The sequence below is a fragment of the Mauremys mutica genome, chromosome 10 (assembly GCF_020497125.1).
Source record: "Mauremys mutica isolate MM-2020 ecotype Southern chromosome 10, ASM2049712v1, whole genome shotgun sequence".
In the NCBI taxonomy this organism is placed as follows: domain Eukaryota; kingdom Metazoa; phylum Chordata; order Testudines; family Geoemydidae; genus Mauremys; species Mauremys mutica.
In genome coordinates this window covers 41,886,600-41,904,203 of record NC_059081.1, presented here as the reverse complement: position 1 = coordinate 41,904,203, position 17,604 = coordinate 41,886,600, and the positions used below count along the sequence as shown (strand labels likewise).

Below are 17,604 nucleotides of genomic sequence, written 5' to 3'. Positions count from 1 at the left end.
GGAGCAAACTGCAAAATCATGAGACTAAGCAATTCGTCAAAAAGCCCTTTATTGGAGCAAAGCAAAGAATATCCCACAAATTAAAATGTCTGTTCTCTCTCTTTGAGTAGCGTACACTCTGCTTCAACTAAACTTCCTGCTTCGGCATTCAGCAGAGTATTTTGATCGCCTTTGCCACATTTTCTTAGAGCTTATTCTTCGAGACAGCCCTTAAACCAGACCGAACACCCCCCAATAGAAATAGTTTTGAAAGTGGTGTTTGCTCGTGGCTTAATGGATCAGAAACTGCCTCGCAGACAGGTGACAAAACAGGCAGGGGCATTTCGCAGCCACAGTTAGTGACCTACACTCGAAGATATTTGAGTGCCTAAATGAATGCTGCGGATATTATTGTCCCGAACACTTTATTTTATGACTTCTCAAGTCATTTGGTGGCGTCTGGGTTATGGGGAGCCCTGTAATAAGACAGAAATGAATGAATTCCTTACCCGCTCGCTGCACTGGAAGAAGGCAGGGGAGCCGAGGAGGGTCGCTGTAATCCATTAGACGGGTTGATAGCAATCCGAGCCGCATAAAATAAAAAGGCAAAAGACAATGGGCTAACAGGTACAGGGAGAGAGCTCTACCCAAAACAACCTGGCTCCGGGAGCCAGCCTGGCAGACTGGGACCTTGCCACTCGGCAGCGAGATGCTCGCTTATGAGTCCTCAAAATAGCTGGAGGCTGACAAGGTAGCAGCCCGCAGAAATCGGGCGAGGTTTTTTTTAAGAGCCCTGGTCTAAAATGGATCAGTACACAAACATCATAGCGACTGTAATACACCTCATCGGAGACAAAGGTTAGAAAAAGAGGGGTTGAGGCTCTCAGAAGGCAGAATGCAGGGGGAAATTCGCCAGGGAAATCAGGAAAAAGGCCATGAAAGCCATCACTGCCTGCACATGACCAGCCTCAGCCAATGACGAGCCCAAATAGGTCATAAAAAGGTCTATTACCAAGTTGTAAATTTTCTTCAAACAAAAAGGAATTTACTGCAATTCCTTGCGGATTTTGCACATACTGCTTACCAGCGCCATGTTTCTTTTGCCTGCTCTTTCTCTCTCTAGCTTTATTTGCCCTCTTTCCTCTGGTTCCCGTGACACGGCAGATCATCTGTGCATTCTGACTGGGGCGTGTAATCAACCCCACTGGCGAGTTGCACTCCCAGGCAGAGAAGTTATGGAAGAAAATGCAAAAGAAATCCGGGGTTGTTTGAAGCGTGTTTATTTCCACAAAAACACAAGCCTGGGTCCTAAAGTCTCTGGGGTCCTCCCAGAGTTCTGGTGCCAGCGCTATTCAAAGGGGAGATCCTCTTCCCTACCTGTTATCTACATTTCTCGGTGTTCATATACCAGGAGTGTTGGAATTTATTCTGAATCAGTTTTTTAATGTATGTCATTTATACCCCCCCCCGCAACAAAAAGAAGCGGGACTGCTTTAGCGCCCACTACTGAACTCAAGCTCACCGATAGCCTACAAATAAACTGATCTGGAATAACTCCTTCCTAACCAGTCTCAAATTTATAACGCACACAGGTTGCTCGGTGGCTTCTTTAATTCGAAGGTGGAATCATCCACGTTGTTCAACTGCTGCGTGTTTTTCCATGTTTACGTGAGTTTAATTAATCCGTTTGCATTTGGAGAAAACAGCCACGTGTATGACATTTGCTGCTCAGAAAAAAAAAACCCAAAACTTTGATTTCTTAAAAATTGTCCCTGGACCTATAAATGCAGATCGGAGCAAAACCGCTTGACATTCCTGGGCGTTTCCTCTTCATATTTTGACGTTAGGAAACTACTACGAATCCTGTCCTATCAGCATCCAAGATAATTGTGCACACAAATGGAAAACAGAGTTAAAAATAAAGTGTTCTGAAATATATGCACCCTCTTCTTTAATATTCCACATGAATGAATTACACGCGAGCAAAGGGACACCGAAATGAATGTCACACAAGTGCAATACACACAACAACTTCCATGCATAGAGGTATCAACAGCAGAGATATTTTGTATTTCACTCATTTAAAGCACAGATGTTGAAAATTGAAATTAAAACGCACAACCTGTGCAAAAATTAAAGGTGCCATTTTCATAAACTGCTCTTGGGGATTTGTTTGAATTGGCGCTGCATTCACTAGCACATCAAACCCACTTTTCATTCCAAATGTTGCCTCTCCCTCTGTAAATCACAGGACCCGGATTTCACGGGGCCGTACGCTGTTATACTGTGGGCCATTTTGTGCCATCGCTGTGTTTAGCAGAATTCCACACTGATATCCGAGAGCCAAGGGTACGAAATAGCATTATAAACTCACAGAGCCCAAATTAAAAGTGTTGTGGGGGGGGGAGGCTTTCCCCAAGAACGAATGAGATGGGTGCACTCTGGGGTAATATTGTTAGCCCACCGCAAATAAATTGCACAGAGTGGGTGGAACTTAAGTTCCTCTTCTTTGCTGGTAGCCTGTTTATACACCTCTGGAAAAACATGCCAACAAGCAATATTGTAATAAATATCTGTGTTTGATTCCCCCTCTTTGAAAAATAGGTTTATTTTAGAATCAAATATTTGTCCACAGAAGTCTTCATCCAGATTGATACATATCAGTGAGATAAATAGTCACGTTAAAAAGCAGCATTCGGGTTTATAGACTATGGTAGTTTATAGACTGGCTCAGACAGTCCTGGCCTTTCAAAATGGCTTTCCCTGTAACAGGATTTTCCTATATATAATTTAGTCAAGCCAGTTTTGGTCCGGAGCAAATATGTTTATGTTGACTTCGGTCAGGGAATATATTTTTAGCGCTGATATTAAAAAAAAATAGAATATAGACTATCAGGTCGCCTGTAAATCTGCATTACCAAATCACATAGCCTTTGCTGACACTAGGGGGGTACTGGTGTATTTATGCAAATTCATGCAGCAAAATGTTGCTTCATGGATTTTCTGCAGTCTCCACACGTTTACGAGTTTTAACCAAGTAGGAGATTAAATTTTTCACCTTTATCAAATAGATCAGAACAATAGCTTTGCTTGAATCACTCCTCCTTCAAGGCTGTTTTCTTTAGATGAGGTTCAGTCTGAAGTAACAAGTGGATTTGCCTAAAATAAACCAGTTAACCTGAATTTTATAAAATCATTGCCCAGCACCTGTTTTTAGGCCATATTTCATACCTACTTAGATCGTGTCAAATCCGGGAACACTCTATTCAGTTCAGTGGAATTAATATAGATTTTTAGCGGAGCAATTGAGATTGGAATTTGTTCCACTGATACAGTTCTCACTACTGGCTGATCCTGCACCACTGAATTCAAAGGGAGCAGGATTGGGGCTTGTCTGAACTAGCAGTTTGATCTGAGTAAACAGCGCAGCGCAGGACTGCACACAGACTGGGCTAGAGTGTAGGCCATTTCCGAAACCCACTACACACACCCCTCCCAGTATACGTTACAGGCAACTGGTGTTTACATAATTTTAAGGTTGGTGTCCTCAGCAAAATTTAGATTTCTGCTTCCGTGAGGACATGTTTGTTTATCAACCAGATAATTTAAGAGTGGGAAGCCATTTGGTGCACCACTGAGCGCGTTCCTCTGGTTTCTTTGCACGAAACATAATTTACGCAATGTGTGAGGGATTATGGGAAGGAGAAGGTTCTAAGCAAAATCTTGATGGAGACTCTGAAATAGAAATCTTCACCAAACAAGGATTATTTTCACTCGGTCAGATCAGATCATGTGAAATATCATGCCTCGGAGAGAAAAATAGTATTTTCTCTATCAGGAAAAAAAAAGGCATCGAAGCATTATACTAAAGCAGTTGGACTTGCCTGCGTCTCAAGCAGAAGCACGAGTAGCAGGGTGTGCTTTTCTTATGAGATCCTGGGGACCTTCCGCCTTATTGGTGAGATCCCTTTACACCGCCTGTTCTAAATATAAACATTTTCCTCTGGGGCGTTTTATATCTCTAAATTTCAGGATTAATGAGACTACACTATATCAGCCCCCAAGGGTTTGTTTTCAAACAGCCCCGCACGAAATGAGTGAAAAACAAAAACCAGAAATATACAGATAGGTTTTTTTAGGGGTAAAAAGGGCCTTTTCCTTTGTTTGTGCTTGTCTCGATCTGCACTGGTCTAGGGCCGGATCCTCAAAAGACTTAATTACTTGAGTAGCTTTTATTCACGCTTCCAAACCTAGTAGACACAAGAGTACTCATGTGAGTAAAGAATATTTAGATGAATGAGGTTTAGCAGGATAGAAGTCCTGTGTTTGGCTGCGCTTTCCTTTAAAGATAAAATAAAAGTCCACCTGTCCAATAGCATCGTGCGGGTATGTGCCAGAGTCCGATGATAATACATACATACGTACATACATACATACATACATACAAACATACATAAAGCATCACTTCAGAGACACCTTGTGTTCTACTTAGGTTTTGTAACATTTTAAACTTAAAGCAACACTGAAATACTTGATGCATAATATTTTTGAAACCTGAATACTCTTAATTAAAATTGGATTGTAATTTAGCAGTGTCATATATATGTCTCTTACTAAATTAAAAAAATTGAAATAAACTTTATTACCCTGCTGACAGTTGATGTTCTGTAGTATTACAAAGACGTATTATTGTGGAAATGCAGACAGTACATGCCTAATGAAAGCGATCTACATTTTATGAAATAGTCAGAGATGTGTTCTACTATTTTGAGTTTTGATCACAATATTCATTTGCAAGAGGCATTGCTGTTTTAAAGAAAAACAGTATGAAGACGTACGGACCTGCACCATTGGAAAAAAAATCAAGATGGTTCAAACGATCTTACTAGGCCCATTCGGGTAACACAAATAAATATGGCGACCCTTAAATAAACAAATATTGCAAAACGGAAAATGGACAAATACCATGCAACTTATGAAAATTACAACAGCAGCTGAAAATGAAAATACGAGGAAAATTCCTGGTGAGATGAATGGTTTCTAGTAACTGTGAAACAGTAGCAGTGTTGGACAGTTAACTAGCATGGACCCGATCCTGCATTACCTGTGCACCCCAAAACCCCCAATGACCTCAAGAGACTACGTAGAATAGAAATGTAATAGAAATGCAGGAACAGGCCTTCTGAATTATACCATCGGCCTTTCAAGTATTCGCTCAATAGACGATTTAATCGTAACAAAGTTCTTTCTCTCAAATATAGCAAAAAATTAAAAGTCTGCTACCACTGAAATCAATAACAAGCTTCCATTGACTCAGCCGGAACAAGATAAAGCCTATTCTTTTCTTTTTCTTTTTCTATTTTTTTTTAAACCCTTGTGGCTACCGCACTTTCCACAGACTTCAGGTCACCTGCTCTTTGTTTAAAAGAATGCCGTTTTTCGGCTATGTTCTTTCGAAATATTTGGCTTAAGCTCTCTCAGCAATACCATATATAGTGAGAAACGATTAAAGGAAAAAGTTACGGAAATTGCAGAGCTCCAGAAGGTTATCGAGCCAATGAATTACAAAAGGGAGATAAGAGAACTGAGAAGTATTACATTTGAATAAAATTATGTTTATTTTAATCAATATCAATAATAGAAGGTAAATAGTTTAATAAGATAATTTCTTCAAAATTATTAGATTTCTTTAACTTACTCAACATAATATAGGAAAAAGTTTAAAATAGTACAAGTGCACTTGTTCTGATTAATAAAGCATTTTATGTCTCGCTTATTGGTACTTATCATTAGGAAGTTTATGTCGTTGACAGTAATCACCATCTTTTAAACATTGGAAAATTACAATAAAAATATATTGCTACAAATTCGGTATCAAATTTCCATGTAAATAAGAGTAAGTGAGCTAGAGATTGTGCCTGATACAGTAAAAACAAAACCACAAAACACAAAGCTCAGAAACGTCAAGCCAATGACATAGGATAACTTGAAACATACGTAAGGACCTTTGCAACAAAGAAAACCGGCCGTGTTTCCCAGCATATGTGGATCGTTATTTCCAATAATCTTTTATTAATGTTTAAAAGCCAAACTTAATTCGTCTGGCCTTCAGCTCTGTCTTCTTCCAGATCATGTGCTTCCTTTTTGGCCTCCCCTTCCTTTCCCTCCTGCCTGGAAGCTGGGAATTTGTCCTTGTTGTTTTCTTTTTTCCATTTCATCCTCCTGTTCTGAAACCAGATCTTTACCTGCCTCTCGGTGAGTCCTAGCGCGTGGGACACCTCAATCCTTCTCTTCCGTGTCAGATAAGGGTTAAACAGAAATTCCTTTTCCAGCTCTAGCGTCTGGAAACGACTGTATGTTTGTCTTCCTCTCCTCCTACCAGGCGCTGCTGATTAAAACAAAAACACAGGATTTTTCAAAACAAAGAGCTCATTGCCCTGGGCGCTTATATGTGTCTGTGCAGCTAGACAGAACCATACAGCTAGGAGACTAGCTAGGTGCATATAGACGGATTAATACAGATATGTGGCTAGTTAGATATGGAGTTGTGTACAAGGGTACAGAAAAGTAGCCGTAGACATTACACTACTCCGCTTTCATTACACGTCAGAACTTACTGGCTTGTTTTATGACCTGATCGCTGGAAAAACACACCCAGTATTTACATTTAAGCACAGGGCTTTTTTGACACGGGTGTACCTGTATTCATGGGATTTATGCCCTATGCGTCTGATCAGAGAGTTTAAGACTACCGCGGTGTCTCCTGCACCTACGGCACAGACTTTGGTTTCCTCGCTGTGTTACTTTATTCGCACACGCCAGCGCGGTCCCAGCACACACAGAGCCGCAGAGACAGGAAGAGGGAGAGGAGGAGCAGAGAGAAGGGAAAGAAGTTTAGAACTCAGGCGTGAGATGGAAGCAAATTGGTTTTGCCAGCGTCCAACCTTGCGGTCTCATCCAGGGGAACATTGGAGCGGGAGACGAGCTCTGATTTAAGTGGTCTGGTTCCTCGCCAATATTAGCACTGGACGATTTACAGTCAGGATATTGTACCAGCTCGGCCTCTTGCTGGGTCGTAAAAAGCTGCTGTCTCTGTAAATTATCGTATCCGTAAAATTTCGCGGGCTCCCCGTGACAGGTAATCCCGCCGCAGGGGGCAGGAGGAGGCGGCGCGGGCGCGGGGGGAGGAGGCGGCTGGTAGGCAGCCGCGGGGCTCCCCCCGGCCGGCAGGTAATAGTCTGGGCCCCCGCCGCCGGGCCCGGGGTGCGGCTGGAAGCCCGCGGCGGCCGCGCTGGTCCCGTAGAGCAGGGCCGCGGCGTGGCGGCCGCTCAGCTCGGGCGCAAAGGGGCAGTCGTAGTACGCGGGGCCCAGGGGCTCGCCCGCCGCCGCCGCCGCCGCCGCCGCCGCCTTGTACTTGGCGTACAGCGGGTTGACAAAGTAGGAGCTCATGGGCGCTGCCCGCGGCCGGGGGAGGGGGCCCGCGGCCAGCACAGCAGCTGCAGCGGCCGGCGCGGGGGGCCCAGGCCCCGGGAGGGGCTGCCGCGGCCGCCCCGGCCCGGCCCGCGCTGCGCTGCGCCGCGCTGCGCTGCTGGCGGCGCCGCTGCCGTCCGGCTGCTGCTCTGCGCCGCGGCGGTGCCCAGGGCTGGGACGGACTCGCTCCCCGAATGACCTGCCTCGCTGCTTTTACGGTTTCCTATCAGGCACACACCGCGGCCCCACACACACGCACACGCGCTGCCGGGCAGGGGGAGCTTCGGCCTCGCTTGGCACGTCCCGCTCCCGAGCCACAGCGCAAATACCCCCCTCCCCGCCCCCGCCACCTGCACCCCCGGGGTGTGCTCGGAAAGCGCATATTTAAAACCCCGCGGAGCAGGCCGAGAGATCGGCCCCAGATAACTGCGGGGCGGGTTGATCCAATGGCTGAGCGCGCTGGGGGCCAGACGCCTGCCCTGAGACACCGAGACACCCACGCCTGCCATAAACAGGCAGCTCTGCCAAGGGCTAACGTGCCTCTTCCAAATTCAATGGTAGGGCTAGCGTGCAGCGCGCAGGCCCGTGTAACACACGGGCCAAGGGGAGACTTGGGGGAGCGAGGAAAGGCACCTAAGCCGGAGAAGCAAAATAAGGGCTGATCGTCTGGCCCTATAGCCACCCATACATCTCCGCTGGAAATGCAACGGGGAGATGATTGTTGCACATGTAAACCCATGCAAAAGAGAAAGGCCCCGGTGTCCTCCGCAGGAACTCAGGCTATTGTCTAGGACAGCAGATAGGTTGGAAATGAGATGCACATTTACCCTTGACGCATTGCACGCATGGCTGCGACTCCCAGGTTAATTGATACTGAATGGAAATCATGCCTATGAATATACTTTCCATCATTTCACCCTGGGTGAACGTCATTAGCGAAGAAAAAAAAAGAAAAGAAGACTGTGTGGGTGAGCATTAGCATCGCTTGGGGACGGAATAAGAAATAGGGCAGGAAGGTTCTCAGGGGCCAGGGAAGGAAGGAAGGGCTCGCAGGCCATTTGCATTTCTCGGTGTACAGTACACGCTGCTCTCGCTGAATTCTCTTCAGCTGGATGCCAAGGGAGATTCATAGATTCCAAGGCCACAAGGGCCCGTGTGGCCATCTAGTCTGACCTGTTGTATAACACAGGCCATAGAGCTCCCCCAAATAATTCATGGAGTACAGAGGCTGGTCAAGGTTTGTTCCAGCGTTCCATACCTGAAGCTCCGCGTTATTAATCTGTGATCTCGGCAAAGGAATACCGGGAATCAGTCAGGTCCCTCCCTACGAGTTTAGTGATTCGGTCTTTAAATTCAATTCAAACCAAGATTTGAGCGTCTGATTCAGCTCCCACAGGAGTCAGTGGCCAAACTCCCTCTGGTTTCAAGCGGTGCAGAATCGACTCCCGATTTTTCCATTTTTCGGCAAAAGAGTTTCCTTAAATAACAGTCAGTTTATAGGATAAACATGAATATGATCTCATTGTCTGTTTAAAACAGGACATTAACATTTAGGTGAAATATTATATAGATCCAGTCAGAGCCATGTGTGATCGTCTTGTGCGAATCGAAAAAAATATTTGTGGTTACATAAAAGAGACTCCAGAATCCTTTCCCATCTCTCTCTGTCTCTCTCACACACATACTTCTCCCTTATGTTATTATGTCCAATAAACTTTCTTTTATTTCTGTTTATGTAGGTAACGTGGTAACTTCCACAAAATGAACTTGTCTATGCATAAAAACCCGAGACAGAAACATATCTCATGGAAAGAATATCCAGTTTAACATAAAACACGTTAAGACATCTTTCGGCGGAAAGGAAGAAATAGAATGTCATAAAATATACAATGTTATTCCAGAGAATTTATTTTCCAGCTCAGTTGTTTTAAAGGATATGTACGTAAATTATTGTTGGCGTTATGGTTTCTAATCTGTAATTGCTTCTAACGAGTATCCTGTGTTCAGTTGAGTATGTGTGTTCTAAAAACGTACTGAATTGCGTATTCTATAAGTGTAGGCCTCGATCCTGTAAATCCCAATGAAATGGAGCCGTCCCTACTTATGACAACGCATACTTCTTGTGTGAAAAAGGCTGCCCACCTGATTTGCAGGGTAAATCCCAAGATCTAGAAGAGCTACACCGTTTAGGATTTACACCGGCGCAACTGGGAGCGGAGTCAGCCCGTAAAAGATTGTCCTATTGATTCCTTTTGTGAGATGGAAATGTATGGCTATCGAGACAGACCTTATTTTCCTTGCTATGCTAATTGGGTATAGGAATATATCTAGCGATTGCTTGTGAAATATAGCAATGTATTGTATTTCATAACAGTGTATCTGTCTGTTACGTTCTTAACTGTTCTTTACAATAAATGTGTTTTATTCCCTGGGAAATTTGTAGGTTTTTTTTCCCCTGGACCTGTAAATATTATTTATTATACGCAGATGATCACTCAGAGAAAAATTAGATATAAGTTTTATCTTAATGAAACATATACCAGTTCTGACCTTAATAAACCTCGTCTTGTTTGTAAAACACAAGGACAAGATCACAATTTTTTTGGAAAAAAATATTTTTCAAACTTAGCTTCTTACCTTCTTTTACCCTTGGTCTTTATAACGTTTATGTTCATACTCCAGAAGTCTGTAAATTAATCGAAAGAATGCACAAGACGTTTGCTTAATATTCATAAAGAGCTTCAAGTATTTTATGGTTTCAGCAACAAATCCTAGAAAATACAGGGAGCATTTTTCGACAATAGGCCCAATAAGCCAGCATTACTTATAGCTTTTTTTTCAGGGAACAACTTATAAGTAAAGGAGTTCATCATTGTGTTTATTGTCATAACTTAAATATAATACAATGAGCTGAAACCTCCTGGAAAAACATAGATGTTTACATATTTATGGCTTCATATAACTAAATATTGTGCCATGTACGGTGTGGTCTGCAAGAATCTTTTTGTCATCTCAAAACTGCTGATTACGCAAGGTTTTTCTAAGCTATCCATTTAGCTCATAGTAAAAAACAGTTACACTTGTTTAATTTCGATTACAAATATAAAATTCGTGATTAAAAGTAGTATTGTCTATATTTTTAATAAAAATATATTCTGCACGAAAGCCAGAAGCATTGTCGGCTCAAGAATAATAAAATGGAGCAACAGCGCTCTCTAGTGGTCAACTGAAATCGTGATCAGCAGCCAATTCTGTTACTTCTCTGTTTATATACTTTACTCTACCTTGATTTAAAAGTAGTTTACTTGTTTTAACTCTGGCTTCTATGAATTACATAAATACCATCTCTTATCTTTCACGTTCAACATCTAAAGTTATCTAAAGAATGCATACATAGCCAAAGGAATGTAGAGTCCAGCACTCTTTACACTAAGAAATAGAGTGGAGTTGAATTCTATATCCTTAGTCACAAAAAGCTTTTTATTCATAGTTCGTAATACTATATCTTTTAACACATATATACCACTCTTTCTATTTTACCGGGTAAAATTGAGTGTCTTCTATACACAAGGCAGTCAGTATAGACGTCTAAAGTCTTAAATGTTGAAAACCGTTGCTATCCCATTTTGGTCCCGTTACTTTACATATTACCTCACTAATACTAGAGGTTTGGTATTTTCAGGTTCAGAATTTTTCTGCCTTGAACTTGCTTTTGATTTAATTATTTTTGTAGCTGTAAACTTAAGTAAAGACGATTCTTTTCACCATCCAGCCAATTGTTTATCCCAAATATACCGAACATTCCACTTAACTGATTGGTAAATAGTATACTTCTTATATTTCATTCTTAAAGCAGTCAGCTTTAAAATGTCGTGTCGTTGGACACAGAGAGTACTTTGTTTAAATGGAAGTTGTAGGCTACCCAGTGGCTCGAAACGCCTTCATTTCCCTCAGACCATTTGGAAATATATATACGTTTATACAACGCAAAAAATAGGACAACTTCAACTCTTCCATTTCGACTGGCAAATATTAAAATCAGGTTCTACCTATCTCGCCTTAGTATGATTGCGATTCCTTCCCAGCCTGTGTAAAGGAATCAATGCAACAAAGCGTCCCGCTTGCAGTAATACCGTGTACATCTGAGATCAGCCAGTAAAAACGGCTACTTTCAAAAATATGCCCATATTTCGTACCAGTATTTATCGCCATCTAACACTTCTACAAATATAATTTAACAATCAATTAAATGTTAAAACCTCTGTTAACTTTTCGACCTGAGTGTCTTTTCTTGCCCGTATTGTCTTGGCCCAGCGGTGACATACTGCAATTTATAGTCCAGATTTTAAGACCGAGTTTTGTCTGTATTTTTGTTTTCTTCTAACAACCGCAAACATCAAAATAAGATAGTTTCAAAGAAAAGCGCCATAGCATATCGTAAACTCATTAGGTCCAGACGTCTAGCCATCTCAATGGTTTTATTATACCTAGGTTCTTCCTGCTTTAAAAGAATTATAGGTATAGGGCGGACAATGAACGGGGAAGCGATGCAACACCTTTTCTTAGCACTATTTGCCTTTCCACTTTTTTTTTCCAGAGGTAAAAACATTAAGTACCAGGTTTCTGCAACTCTTTCCATAATCTTAAACAACTGCTCATAAATATTTACAGATCCTTCGTTTTAATGGTTGTTTTCTAAACAAAGCAAGGTTCTTTTACAATGAACTTCATCTTAATTATCTTGATAAAGTCGTGTGTTTATAAATGTTGAAGGCATGAGACGTGTTGCTACATGCTCTCGCCCCTCTCCCCCAGCTGATAACCTGGAAGTGGCATTAATCCATTCTGAAGCTATTAGTGCTCAGATTAAACAGCACAGAGATTCAAATGGCAAAAATTAATTAATTAGGTATCATCGTAAATATTTGGCTTTGGAGATCCATTCCGGAAATATTTCTTAGATCACTCCAAGAGGTCACTTGTGAAACTTCACTGATTTTTGAAAGACAATTTGTGTATAACGTGTTTCCTGAAAAATTATGTACCAATATACAATTTAAGCCAAACCCCTTGTGATTAACTTTTAGAGAAGGTCGTTGCTGACTATAGTAGAAACCTTGTGAATCTTTTTTCTTATCTCTGTAACTACAAATGTAACGCTGTATTAGTATCTGTGTTGAAGTAGTTTTCATTTGGAGCTACAGTGTGCATCAATCTTCTTTCCAAAATTCCTGTGTACAAAATAACCGAGAGATCAGAGTCTCTATTGCCTTTTTAAAGCCTCGCGTTAATGATAAATTAACCAGTATTATACATACAAATACTTATTGGAGCATATACCAGACATTGAGAAAATAGTGCATTTATTGTTTTCATATGATTGCGGCTAATTATGAGTGCCAAAAGAAGAGGAAGGCACACATTGCATATATAACTGCAGTGATTTCATTTGATCAAGTCAGAGTTTATTATGGAATAACTGACAATAATTACAACAGGTCTTTAGTTAGAAACATGTGGTGGCTGATACAACATTTACCAATATTCAGAACTCCAACAATCCAAGGCATCAGTAAATGCTAGGCCTATTGAAAACTGCTTCAGGTATGACACAATCGCCTACAGTGCACTGAAGAAGAAAAAATAAAATGTTCTCATTGCCTCACTCTGGCACCTATTGCAAAGGACAAAATTCAGGACTAGAAAGCAAAGGTTTTGGTAATGGTTTCTTTTAATAAGTCATGGACAACACAATACTGCTATTGATTTAAACAAGTGTACTTCAATATATATATTTATTATCATAATTATAATTATGTCCTTTACCTTTATTTTGGCAAAGTGACTATCTACACTACATAACCTTTTAAGAAACATGTCAAACATTTAACATTAAGGTCCCAAAGCTAACGTGCACTCACAATATCATAAACCAAACAGTTTGGGGGAAAAGGAGAGGGAAATGAAGCAACTTTTATAAACACATTGGCGAGCAAGACAGATTTCCCCCCAAAAAACCTGACACGGACCACATTTCCATGTCTACCTAAGAGGTCAGACTGATACAAAGTTCTGCAAAAACGCATCTGGTGCTGGAGGGGGAAGAAGAAGAGGAATGCGTGTCTACACCCGGGCTAGTCTCCTTTATTTCCTTTCTCCTTGTTCATCTTTTTCATTTTCATTCTTCTGTTCTGAAACCATATTTTGACCTGTCTCTCTGTGAGATTTAAAATCCTAGCTACTTCGTAACGGCGGTCCCGAGTCAGATACATGTTAAAGAGGAATTCTTTTTCCAGTTCCAGAGTTTGGTACTTTGTATAGGGACAACGCTTTTTCCTCGTTGAACGAGCGTGGATCCAGTTTGCTGCCGGATTATCTGGAAAAGGGGAGGTATATAGGGAGAAGGGGAAGACGGGGGTGAGGGGAGAAAGGTCGTTAAATTAAATTTAACGAAGGATGGACTCTTTTCACAACATTGTAGGAATTATCATAAAAGCCTTAATACCCCAGTCTGTTTACTGTACAAATCATGTCTTGATGGTAGGTGGTTATGTGGAGTCTTTTATGGGTGCTTGTTGCTGCTTGCGCTAGGGTAGGCGTCTAGACGTTTTTATAGGTTAGTAAAACTATCAGTTTTGCACATTGGAGCCTTACAGGTTTCGGCAATAAATCAAAGGGGCAATTTCTTTTTTACTTACTTGGGTCAAGTTGCTGTTGCTTCTCTTCCTTCAGATCGCTGCTCGGGCTGGGGTTGTGGCTGCAGCCTGGAGGCTCCTTGGGGCTGCCAGTAGCCGTCTTCTCCCGGGTCTCCTGCAGGAAGGAATTGCACGTGTACTCGGGCACACTGATCCCCTGAGACTCCCGGGACGAGGAGCACTCAGTCCTTTTGGAGGTGGAGGAGGAGGAGGAGGAGGAGGAAGAGGAGGCAGCTGCTCCCGTTTCAGGCTTTATCCCGTAGTGGCGCCCGTTGGAGGAGCTGGAGCTGCTGCTGGGGAAGCCGGGGAAGGGCTCTATCCAGGAGCGCACGTATCTGCCAGTCTCGGCTGCCCCTAAGTGGGGCTGGTGCATGTAGGGATGGTAGATCCCTGTCATTGCCGCAGACGGCTGAGGATGGACCGTGGACCAAGAAGTGGAGAACACGGTGGATTTTGGTGCAAAGCTACAGGAAGAAAAATCTGAACTCTCTGCAACACCTGATGGCCTGGAGGTCGCACTGTGACCTGCCTGGACGAATCTACTCCCGTAAACTTCTTCGCTTTCATGGCCTATGAGAGAATCGACATAATAGTTACTTATGGTGCCACTAGACGACATTTTTAGGCTCCCCTCTTAGTCATATAAAAGGTTACACTGTTAACTGTATATGATACCCTCCCTGAGAACAATCGTAGTATTTTGCAGACTGCAACCCTCAACCATTGGTTGTGGCGCCCACGTGATCATATTTACCAATACTAGGAGTAAATCAATCCGCTAAACTGGGGCTGCTGTGATTAAAAAAAAATCGTCAACAACAACAACAACAACAGACAATTAAACCCAAACTGTAACTGGACGGCCCGGAAGGAGCCCACGGGGAGACAGCTGCGCCTCTGCCCCAGCAGGATCCCGAGCGGGCGTGGCCCGAGCCAGCGGCACAAGAATGAGACAGCCGGGAACTATTTCTTCACCTCCTAGGAGTGATTTCTGCCATTCATTTCTTAATCGGTGAGACGCAGGGTGTTTAAATAAACCCAGCAGCCTGGGCTTCCGAATTAAACTGAAATCTGCCGAGAGAACCCGCTGGGAAAGGAGAGATTCTTGCTTGTAAAATCAAACCACATCCCAGCGCTCCGAGTATACGACTGCTCATAAAACAGGAAAATGTTACAGTAAAAGCACATTGTGGTGACTTCCATATTTCAAAGCATGTGGCTGTATTCCTCCCCATTTTAAATAAAGTTTCTGTTTAAGGGGCTTTTTAAAAAGAGAGAGAGATGCCCATAGTGTTGTTTTAAAACAGGTGGAAGACCTCTGTAATGATTTTATGCCTTTCCATAAAATTTTTATGAGGTGGATTTGATTATAGATTAATGTGTCCCTAATAAAACGGACTGATGGGACAGCAAAACCTGTGTCTCCCTGCACAACTGACTCGTTCCTGAACACATGCGCCTGTATTTGTTAAACTTCGGAGCTCGGATGTTCCAACATGGCAAACGTTCTTGTATTATTAATTGCAGCCTCGACACAATTTGGGGAATGAACTACCAGCAAATGTGATCCAGCGAAATCTCTTACAAGTACATTACAAATATAAATAAAACCACATTTGAAAACAATTCTATGTCAGCAGGCGAGACATTGCACTAATGATAGACCACGTTTTCTTATTTAGTGTCTAATGCACAGCAGCTTCCAATACCTTCCTACCAAGCATATGCAAAACTCATCTTGCTATTATTCCCGCCCCCCTCCAAAAATAGTTTGAGAAGGATAATCCCCTTTATTTACTTCACATCCCTAGGTGGGTTCTTCTGAACCGTTTGTGCTTCACCAACTAAAAGAATATTTGGTTAGTATTTAAAACTAAATTACCCATATTCTTCTGCACATTTCTGTTCCTTCAGACAGACTGAAGATGGACGTATTTGAATCTGAAGAAAATGCACACAGTTAGTTCATAACCCACAACAGTACTCGTTGAGAATATAACATAACACCATACAGGAAAACAATTCCTACGCACTGACAAATATAAGGAAGGGACTGAAATTCCTGTTTATTTAATGATTTATGGCTGTCTTCTTCCTTTGCATTTGCATGCTTATCTTTTATTTTCCATATACACAGCTTGTTTCATGTTAAGATATTGCACTTAATTAGTCATATATAGAAACTGATTAGTCAGGAAGACTTAAAATGAACATTTTTTTCATACATGTGAAAATTTGGTATGTAGCCAGCTAGTTGCATTTCCACTACTGAAACTTCTTTGGCGATGTATTGAGAACTTTTACGCGAAAGAAGAAGAAAGTAAATAGAGGTTCAGATATATTTCTTATTTAAACTGATGGAGATCCTTAGTTTTAGAATGGATATTTTAAAACCAGCATAAAAACACCATAGGTGAATACTATCGGTGTCTTTAGCATCAAAATGTTTGTTCTCTGGCTTGAGGAAAATGTAGTATGTTACTAATTGTTGCCAGTCCAGTATATCTAAAATATATACCCAAGACAAGGGAGGAAAATTTGATATGAACTGTAATTGTGTCATTAAGGAAGAAAACATTTAAAATATCTCGTATCTTATCTCTTGCTTTGGAAATTGCATGGGTGGAGAAGGGGCGGGTTTTTATTTTTTTATTTTTTTTGTTTGAATGTTGTTTTTCAAGAGCAGACAGTATCCACACGTTTCTTTCCAGTATTGTTAGAAGGTGAAAGTATGTTCAAGCATTTGGACTTCAATGTGGAGTCATGTTCATTTGCAAGCCATTTACAGTTCTGTTTAGCATTTCATTCCCTCCTCTCCCCCCACCGCCCCAGTTTGCAAGATAAAGTGACTGTTAATAACATTTTTCAGCTATGTACCGTTAAGAGTGGTGAACTTTATTAGCTTCATGTATGTTACAAAAGCGGAATTGCGTGAAATAAAACTATCTTCCGAGCAAACAAAAATGGTGCAGAATAACAAAAGTAGGTTTGTACAGGCTGTCGTACTTTAGTGTGCACCGTTGTGAGCACTGCTAGTAGAAAAATCCCACCCTGGCCAGATATCTACGAGAATTGTTTCTCTTCCACAATGCTCTTAAAGCTCTTGAGCTCACCAAGAACTTCATTATGTTTTTCTGTACACATATCTCTGGATTTTGTATGTTGCATTTTTAAAAACAAATGAGGACTAGAAATCAAACTCTACACATTGTAGGTACACAATGACTGTTATTTTTTAAATCAACACACTAATGTCAAATAAAACGACACATAGATTGCTGACAGCTTGTACTAGAGATTTTTTTGATCACTTACCATTTATGAGTTGATTGAATGAGGATGTCCAGTTTATGCCATAATATTTTACTATCCCTTTTGCATTCACTTTTCAGACTGCGAACGATTACACAACATTTTAACAATTAATCATTTGTTTACAGTCACAATTATAAAATAATTA

At 41.6% G+C, this 17,604-nt stretch overlaps 3 protein-coding genes and 1 long non-coding RNA gene across 11 annotated transcripts in view; 1 reads left to right on the top strand and 3 right to left on the bottom strand.

Annotated features, from left to right (window-relative positions):
- Positions 1-1,132, bottom strand: part of HOXD3 (homeobox D3) — a 37,092-nt gene extending 35,960 nt beyond the window's left edge. The window contains exons 1-2 of one of the 4 annotated variants that reach the window (XM_045032959.1): positions 1,064-1,132; positions 489-532 (exon numbers count right to left, since the gene is read on the bottom strand). The gene's annotated coding sequence lies outside the window, so the exon portion shown is untranslated. Of the gene's footprint in view, positions 1-488; positions 1,029-1,063 lie in introns of those variants that run through there. The other 3 variants (XM_045032957.1, XM_045032960.1, XM_045032961.1) reach the window with 3 other exon arrangements.
- A 4,429-nt stretch (positions 1,133-5,561) lies between these two features.
- HOXD8 (homeobox D8) lies at positions 5,562-8,182 on the bottom strand. Of its 2 annotated transcripts, none has more exons than XM_044978549.1 (2): positions 6,924-8,182; positions 5,562-6,364 (listed from the first exon to the last, which is right to left on the bottom strand). In XM_044978549.1, exons 1-2 carry the CDS (start codon positions 7,426-7,428, stop codon positions 6,072-6,074), a joined length of 798 nt encoding a protein of 265 aa, XP_044834484.1. In that variant the 5' UTR covers positions 7,429-8,182; the 3' UTR covers positions 5,562-6,071. The 2 variants fall into 2 exon arrangements, with proteins under 2 accessions (XP_044834484.1, XP_044834483.1); XM_044978548.1 differs by having other exon boundaries at positions 5,595-6,367; positions 6,924-7,489.
- On the top strand, positions 6,098-9,881 carry LOC123343427. Of its 2 annotated transcripts, none has more exons than XR_006572236.1 (2): positions 6,098-6,234; positions 9,189-9,881. It is a non-coding gene; the product is annotated as an uncharacterized LOC123343427 (long non-coding RNA). The 2 variants fall into 2 exon arrangements; XR_006572235.1 differs by lacking the exon at positions 6,098-6,234 and adding an exon at positions 6,983-7,117.
- A 3,025-nt stretch (positions 9,882-12,906) lies between these two features.
- On the bottom strand, positions 12,907-17,504 carry HOXD9 (homeobox D9). 3 transcript variants are annotated; one of them, XM_045031661.1, is made up of 4 exons: positions 17,460-17,504; positions 16,027-16,085; positions 14,148-14,714; positions 12,907-13,825 (listed from the first exon to the last, which is right to left on the bottom strand). In XM_045031661.1, the coding sequence occupies exons 2-4, from the start codon at positions 16,028-16,030 to the stop codon at positions 13,584-13,586; spliced, it is 813 nt and encodes a 270-aa protein (XP_044887596.1). In that variant the 5' UTR covers positions 16,031-16,085; positions 17,460-17,504; the 3' UTR covers positions 12,907-13,583. The 3 variants fall into 3 exon arrangements, with proteins under 3 accessions (XP_044887596.1, XP_044887597.1, XP_044887595.1); XM_045031662.1 differs by lacking the exon at positions 17,460-17,504 and having other exon boundaries at positions 16,027-16,225; XM_045031660.1 differs by lacking the exons at positions 16,027-16,085; positions 17,460-17,504 and having other exon boundaries at positions 14,148-15,096.
- Positions 17,505-17,604: the final 100 nt, after the last annotated feature.